General features: G+C 46.6%; 2 protein-coding genes across 2 annotated transcripts; both read left to right on the top strand.

Annotated features, from left to right (window-relative positions):
• The first annotated feature begins 295 nt into the window (after positions 1 to 295).
• Positions 296 to 5,752, top strand: LOC119262592 (trichohyalin-like). Its single transcript, XM_037535574.1, has 8 exons — positions 296 to 390; positions 912 to 1,392; positions 2,368 to 3,801; positions 4,367 to 4,470; positions 4,671 to 4,785; positions 5,004 to 5,093; positions 5,363 to 5,531; positions 5,697 to 5,752. The coding sequence occupies exons 2-8, from the start codon at positions 961 to 963 to the stop codon at positions 5,750 to 5,752; spliced, it is 2,400 nt and encodes a 799-aa protein (XP_037391471.1). The 5' UTR covers positions 296 to 390; positions 912 to 960.
• Positions 5,450 to 6,485, top strand: LOC119262597 (tubby protein homolog 1-like). The gene is made up of 3 exons (XM_037535579.1): positions 5,450 to 5,531; positions 5,776 to 6,070; positions 6,215 to 6,485. Exons 2-3 carry the CDS (start codon positions 5,809 to 5,811, stop codon positions 6,466 to 6,468), a joined length of 516 nt encoding a protein of 171 aa, XP_037391476.1. The 5' UTR covers positions 5,450 to 5,531; positions 5,776 to 5,808; the 3' UTR covers positions 6,469 to 6,485.
• Positions 6,486 to 7,639: the final 1,154 nt, after the last annotated feature.

The raw sequence follows: 7,639 nt of genomic DNA, 5'->3' as shown, positions 1-7,639 counted from the left end.
CTCTCTCTCTCTCTCACTTTACCCCTCTCTCTCTCTCTCTCTCTCTCTCTCTCTCACACTTTACCCCCTTCTCTCTCTCTCTCTCTCTCTCTCTCTCTCTCACTTTACCCCCCCCCCCCGCCTACCTATACATAAATATGTTATTCATATATTTATATTAAAAGACCGTTTTAGATGCGGGTGCGCCGATGTGGGCGGGGCATGTGAGTATGCGCGCTATGACGTCATAAAGGGCTGGGCAGAGTGTGACGTATAAAAGCGCAGGTTTTTGGATCAGAGCCTCATTTCAGGAAGGAGAGCAGAACAGAACAGTCGCATCGTTTCTTTCCTGAACAACATCAAACGCTAAAGATCAGCCAATCGCGGCTCGCGGAGCACCTGACACTTCCGGTAATGTTTCCATTCATAGTCTCACTCTCTCACTTTACCCCCCCCTCTATCTCTCTCCCTCTCTCTCTCTTACTCACTCACTTTACCCCCCCCCCTCTGACTCTCTCTTTCTCTCTCTCTCTCTCACTTTACCCCTCTCTCTCTCTCTCTCTCTCTCTCTCTCTCTCTCTCACACTTTACCCCCCCTCTCTCACTTTACCCCTCTCTCTCTCTGTCTCTCTCTCACTTTACCCCCCCTCTCTCACTTTACCCTTCTCTCTCTCTCTCTCTCTCTCTCTCTCTGTCTCTCTCTCTCTCTCTCTCTCTCTCTCTCTCTCTCTCTCTCTCTCTCTCTCTCACTCTTTACCCCCTTCTCTCTCACTTTACCCCACCTTCTCTCTCACTCTTTACCCCCTTCTCTCTCACTTTACCCCACCTTCTCTCTCACTTTACCCCACCTTCTCTCTCTCTCTCTCTCTCTTTTTCTCTCTTGTGTTTGTCTCTCCATCCTAAAGTTTTTTTCCTCTGTTTTTTCGGTGCAGGTCCAGCATTACTGGTCCAGGTGAGTTTTCAGGTGAAGCAACAGAGGTGATGCTCCGCCCTCTGTGCAGTTCCCCACCCTGTGGGTGCTGGGGCGGCTGCCTCCCCAAGATCCCCTTCTTCTGCTTTGAGAACAAAATCCTGGAGAGGCAGATAGAGGAGGCATGTCTCCGCCAGCTTCAGAGAGAGAGCAGAGAGACAGAGAGAGAGCTAGAAGAGATGAAGAGGGAGGTGAGGAGGCTGAAAAAGAATCAGTGCAAGCTGGAGGAGAAGGGGAGAAGGCAGCAGGAGAAGGAGAGAAAGAAAGAGGAAAGAGAGCGAGCTCAGCGGAAGAAGTCGATGGAGCGCATGAGGCTCAGCCAGATGGAGAGGTCAGAGCTGGAGACCCTCAGAGAGCTGGAACTTCGGCAGCTGAGCGAGCTGAGAGCTCTGGAGAGAGAGAGCAGGAGTTCAGACAGGGAGCATCACACACCTGCGAGAAAGGTAAGACGCCTGATCTTCATCGTTACTGTCAGTGAGAACATTCAGAGAAGCTTCCAGTCCAGTCAGACTCTTTAAAGCTGTTCCCTCAGATTCATTCAGGCTCTGGAGCTGCACAGCTTGACTTTGGGCTTCAGGAAAATGGCTGTAAACGCTCAGGGACGCACGATATATCGATCCATAATTATTATTACAGTATTAACATCGCAGGCTGTGATATGCTAATGAGCCTGTAGCCGATGTCTGAGTGCTTTATTATGCGCCGAGAGCATCCTGACCAAACACAGACGTTCTTGAATGAACAAAGACTTTCAGAAAACGTAAGAAACAAAAGTAATTTTGTTAAAAGCAGTGGAATATGAACATAAACATTTATTTTCTTATTGAAAATGACATTGGAAAAAACACAATAAAATTAGAAAAGAGGAAAAATTTTGGGCAACACAAAATTAATTTTGTTACCATTTGGCAGCACCAAGACGAAAGACTGGACTGTTGTTGCCACATGGCAACAATTATCTTTTATGAATTTATATAAAACTATTCCACATTTGAATTGGTTTGATTCCTGAATTTCATTTCCAAAAGAAATTCCCTTTTTTCCATTGAAGTTGTAGAAAAAGTGAAGTATTTGTTGCCTTATGGCGACAACTTGCAGTAAAGGGTTAAAATATCACACAGCAGATTGCAGTCGTGACGCAGTGGGTGAGGGAAAGTTTCTGAGCCCTTCATCAGCACAACTTTAATCTCAGATAAACGAATGATAAACTATATAATTGTGTTATTTGTTTTATTTGGTTCTGTTTATCTGTTGTGACTCAGATGAAGATCTGATCACATTTTAGATCTGATGTCTGTAGAAAGTCAGGATTTTAAGGTTTCTCAGACTTTCCAGCACCACCGTGTGCAGCTGTGTGATCACTGTGTGCTGTCGTCTCACTGTGTGGCTCTAAAACTGCTGTTTACTGTGTGATGTAGATGGACGCTCTGCAGCAGCCCTGGACAGGAGCTGGACAGCAAGGCCTGCTTCCCCTCCATTCCCAGAATGTGGTGGACCTCCACATCGAGGACATCCATTTGATGATGATAAGCGATGCTCAGAAACCGAGTAAGCTTGTGGTCTTGGAAGAGACCATGAGAAGGAACGCTGCTAAGATTCTCCAGCTCAGAGAAGAAGAGGAGAAACTGAAAAGAGAGCTGGAGGAGCTGAAGCTGAGAATGGCCTCAATGATAAAGAGCAGAGAGGAGGAGAGGCTTCCAGAGCTTGGATTGCAGCGAGGGATGAAGAGACAGATAAGAATGGAGAAGAAGCTCCATGCAATGGAGAGAGAAAAAAAAGAGCTTAAGAGAGAGCAGGAGGAACAATGGAAGCAGGCAGAAGAGCGTCTGAGAGAGATGGAGGAAAGAGAATCAATTGAGAGAAGAGAGGAGAAGTGGAGAGAAATGCTGAAGAAGGCAGAGGAAGAGTGGGGTCAAATAGACGAAGTACTGCTCCAGGAACCTGTGCAGCAGAGAGACGAAGTACTGCTCCAGGAACCTGTGCAGCAGATAGACGAAGTACTGCTCCAAGAACCTCTGAATATGAAAGATGAACAAGTGCTCCAGAAACCAGTGAGGCACAGTAAGGAAGATCTGCTCCAGGAACCTGTGCAGCAGAGAGAGGATGATTTGCTCCAGGAACCTGTGCAGCAGAAAGAGGAAGATCTCCAGCAGCCTGGAAAGCAAGGAAAGGAAGATCTGAAAGATATTAGAGAGCAGGAACTGAAGATTCAGAAGGCCAGGCAGGAGTACATGGCCAGACAACAGCAAAGGAAGAGGGAGCAGCTGAGGAGAAGGTACGCTCCAGGTCAGAATTGGTTTATATCAGAGGATAGCGCTCAGCGCAGGCGCACTGGAGGTAGACAAATGACAAACAAGACCTCCAGTGAAGAAAAGAAAGAAGAAAACACTGACCTGGAGAACAAGCAAAATCATCTCCAGAATTTGAGCTGGCCAGTTTCTCCAAACGGAGACGGCCTGCTCATCAATGTGAAGCCCCTCTACCCATGCGCAGAACCTGAGGAGGTACTTGGGGCCTTCACTCCCTCCACAGCTGACTCCACTAAAGACCCCACTCCAGAGAACAATGTGGAGGAGCAGGAGATCAATGATCCTGAGGAACCCAGCCCACAGCCTCAGGCCTTCAGTGAGCCACAGGAAGACACTCAGATCTTCACTGATAGCTCCAAACTCCTTACTAAGGAGGAGGATGAGGCTGAGGTAGGAGCGAGCAGCCGGGCAGACGACATTAAGGAATCTGTGCTGCAAACACCTCAGAACGGATCTATGGTCCAGTGCTGCGTCCAGCGTGACAGGACGGACAAGAGCTGCCCCACCTACCGCATGTTCCAGGAGCTCGAGGGCGGCAAAAAGGTAAGACATACGCACAGCATCACAAACTGCTTCACTCTGCTTTAAGGATGCACTGATACAGAACTTCTGGGACGATAACGATTAAATCAAATTAACATCTCGTGTCCAATATCAAAACCGACACCACTAACCGATCATTTAGAGTAGAGAGTGCAAGACAGGTTAGAACTCAGGATGGATCATTGATCAACAGATCAGTCAGACAGTTACTGTAAACATTTACATTATTTTATGGAAATATTTTACAATATTTAGCAGATGATCAGAGACACTTACAGGGTAGATGAATGGAATGTCAGTGATCACTCCGTGAAAATAAGGTGTTAAATTATCATCTGTATCTCCAGTAATAATAATAAATATAGCCATAAGCGGCAATGAGCGGGTCCAAGCACTCAATCGCCCAATTAAACCAAATAGGCAACCATGGAGAAAAGCAGTGTCCCTGATGAAATGAGTGAGTGGGCATGTATCTGATTCACCGATATATCGATCAACCCTGCTCTGCTTCTTTTTTCTAACAGTCAGTTCAGCTCTAACTCATCTGTGTGTGTTTCTTTTTCAGCAATTACTGTTGGTCGCGAGACGGATGAAGAAGGACAATACGTCTTCTTATGTGATCACAGATGGCGAGTCAGATGAGGATCACAACGTTGTGGGGAGATTGAGGTATGTACAAATTTCTGAAAGAACCAGGCATCAGTGCTGTGGGGTTGTGGAGGTGCATAGCCCCCAGAAAAGACCACTGATCCTGGTTCCAAACTGTTTTGCAAGCATTGCTATTTGGTCAAGCTTTCAGTTCGTTAGCAGCTCCTTCTCTCAGCAGGGCTGGATCATGTGTTCTAAAGGTTCTTTGTGTTCTACTGTAGATTCAATCGTCAGCGCACTCAATTCACCCTCAGCGATAGTGGCAGGAACCCAACAAAAAGCAGTGGAGCTCTGCAGGAGGAGAGCAGCACGCAGGAGCTCTTGGCCTTGAGCTATGTAAGTATATACAGTCTCACTGTAGATATCGATAAAGAACTACACTGCTGATGACATCACTGTAACACACACTTGGCCGCTGTATCGGTTCTCCGCGTTATCTAAGGGTCATTAACGTGCATTTTCCATGTCCGATCAGGCTCCACAGAGATATACATTTGTATTGGCTTCTGCCCAGTGCCACAGATGACTGGACACATGTTGTGTGTCTCTTTTAGGAGTCTCTTTTTGGGTTCATGAAGTCACAGCAGATGACCGCCGTCATTCCCAGCCCGGACAGGAACTCTCAGCGTGTCAGTTTTGTTGAGGTAAGTTTGATCTACAGCAGGACAGACGAGCGCAGATCATCATTCTCACACGCCCGCTCGTCCTCTCACAGCTCTCAGGGCCGTTTTATCAGAAATGATGACTTTGTATGATGACGGTTACAGAATGTTGCCCCTCTGTTTCTGCCCCTCTACATTACATATTACATCATCACTAAGATATTACCACATTACTGATCAGAGCCTTCTGAGGAACGTTCAACCAAAATCTTACCAGATTGTTTCTTATCTCTGTTTATTTCTCATTAAAGGGCTCTTTATTAAAGCAAATAAAGAGAAAAAATCAGGGACCAAACCTGATTAAGCTCAACACTAAGGAGCCGGTGTGGAGCAGTAAGCAGAAAGCGCACGTACTGGACTTCAATGGACGGGTCAAAAAGGCTTCATTGAAGAACTTCCAGCTCGCCTGTCCTGCGAATCGTGAGTTCAGCAGTGTTTTTTTCAGCGTGTCTGTGTTTGGATGGATTTTTTTCTCTGATGCTTTTCTTTGTCTCCAGCCCCCCTCCCCCCCTCCTCCCCCCCTCTCTAGCTCTCTCTGTCTCTCTCTCCCCTTCTCTCTGTCTCCCTCTCTCTATGTCTCTGTAGTGATTATCTCTATTTCTGTCTTGGTGGTCTCTCTCTCTCTCGTGCTCGGGGTCTGACAGGTCTCTCTATGTCTCCACAGCGGACGAGAAGGTGATACAGTTCGGTCGGGTGGATGAAGACCACTTTGCACTCGACTACAGCTTCCCCTTGTGCGCTCTGCAAGCCCTCGCCATCGCCCTGTCCTGCTTCGAGTGACACCGCCTCAACACCGTCCACACGCCCCCCGTCCACACCTCTGTCCCCAAAACATCTTCAGCCTTCACTGGACACTAAAGAACCAGAGAAGAAGAAGCAGAAAGCATATGTGCTGGACTTAAATGGACGGGTCAAAAAGGGCGCAGTGCAGAACTTCCAGCTCGCCTGTCCTGCAAATCGTGAGTTCAGCTGTTTTTTTTTCAGTGTGTCTGTGTTTGGATTTTTTTCTCTGATGTTTTTCTTTATCTCCAGCGTTCTCTCTCTCTCTCTCTCTCTCTCTCTCTCATGCTCGGGGTCTGACAGGTCTCTCTTTGTCTCCACAGCGGACGAGAAGGTGATACAGTTCGGTCGGGTGGATGAAGACCACTTTCTGCAGGACTGCAGCTTCCACTTGTGCACTCTGCAAGCCTTCGCCATCACTTCGACAAGTGACCTCAACACCGTCTACACGTGCACCGTTCACACACATGTCCCCATAACATCTTCACCCTTCAATAAAAACAATAAAACTAGAGAAGAGTATTTCCTGATGGATATGATGAGTGTGCAGGTTTACCAAGTCCCAGGATGTTTCTAGAGTGATGTAAGATGTTTACCGTGGTGTTTTAGGTGGTCTCTTGCTAAGAGGTTCCTGTAAGTGGTAGCTTGGACTTTGCTAGATGGTTGCAGTTGTATCCACGATGATGGCTTGGTTTTCAGGCAGCATTCACATGAAGCACAAGGTGGATGTTTCCAACAAAGTGGCCAGTTAGTGGAAGTACAAGGCAGTTGTTTCTCATATACTGGCTGGTTGGTGGAAGTACAAGCTTGGTGTTTTTAATAATGTGGCCAGTTAGTGGAAGCTCAAGCTTGACGTTTCTAAGAGCTAATAAATAATTGTTCACACATGGAAAGACTTGCTGAGTCAGAATTGTTCACAGTGGTGATGATAGGAACCAGACGTCCACCTCTAAAAGCTCCTCCCAGAAAGTTCCTTCTGAAACGGTTATGAATTCACTGCCTGATGACAGAGACGGTTTTATAATAGTTTGAAGATTTTGGCCTTAAAGTCCAGTCATGCTGGAGGGATGCATAATATGCTGGGTGTTCTGAGGCAAAATAGTTCTGACAGAAACCTTATTATTTCAGATTGTCCACTATTTTACCTTCATCAACATTCTACATTAAACTCAGAAGACTCGTGTGGTTTCTCTGGTGGTTCTGGAAGGTAAATAAAATGTCTATATTTGTGTCGTAGTCATAGTGACCCCTGGTTCCCATCACCACCACTGTAAAGAGCTCTGAACCATTTCACACCAAACCCACTCTGAGTGACTCTGTTTACATCTCACCCACTGAATTATTCAGAAGTTTACAAAAACTGGTGGAAGACACGAAGGACTGGCGTCCAAAATGCTGTCTATCTATTTAATGATATTATGAATATGATACAGCAGACCTGCCTCCAGATCAATACGGCTAAAACCAAAGAGCTGGTGGTGGATTTCTGCAGGACTAAGTTCTCCTCACCCACTTCAGTGAACACCCAGGGAAGGGACATTGAGATTGTCAAGACCTACAAGTACCTGTGTGTTCATCTAAACAACAAACTGGACTGGTCTGACAACACACACACCCTGTATAAGAAAGGCCAGAGCAGACTCCACCAGCTGAGGAGGCTCCGGTCCTTTGGAATACAGGGTGGACTTCTCCACTCTTTTTATGACTCTGTGGTGGCATCACCCATCTCCTATGGCATTGTCTGCTGG

The sequence above is a fragment of the Pygocentrus nattereri genome, chromosome 27, assembly GCF_015220715.1.
Source record: "Pygocentrus nattereri isolate fPygNat1 chromosome 27, fPygNat1.pri, whole genome shotgun sequence".
Classification (NCBI taxonomy): Eukaryota; Metazoa; Chordata; class Actinopteri; order Characiformes; family Serrasalmidae; genus Pygocentrus; species Pygocentrus nattereri.
The sequence above is the reverse complement of the archived record's forward strand: the minus strand, read 5'-3'. Positions and strand labels throughout refer to the sequence as shown.

Bases quoted from the DNA above. Each gene is read 5' to 3' on its own strand.
- LOC119262592 (XM_037535574.1), top strand. From the start codon at position 961: ATGCTCCGCCCTCTGTGCAGTTCCCCACCCTGTGGGTGCTGGGGCGGC. The intron at 3,802-4,366 runs GTAAGACATACG...TTTCTTTTTCAG, and splicing joins AGCTCGAGGGCGGCAAAAAG to CAATTACTGTTGGTCGCGAG. The intron at 5,532-5,696 runs GTGAGTTCAGCA...ATGTCTCTGTAG, and splicing joins GCTCGCCTGTCCTGCGAATC to TGATTATCTCTATTTCTGTC.
- LOC119262597 (XM_037535579.1), top strand. From the start codon at position 5,809: ATGAAGACCACTTTGCACTCGACTACAGCTTCCCCTTGTGCGCTCTGC. The intron at 6,071-6,214 runs GTGAGTTCAGCT...TTGTCTCCACAG, and splicing joins GCTCGCCTGTCCTGCAAATC to CGGACGAGAAGGTGATACAG.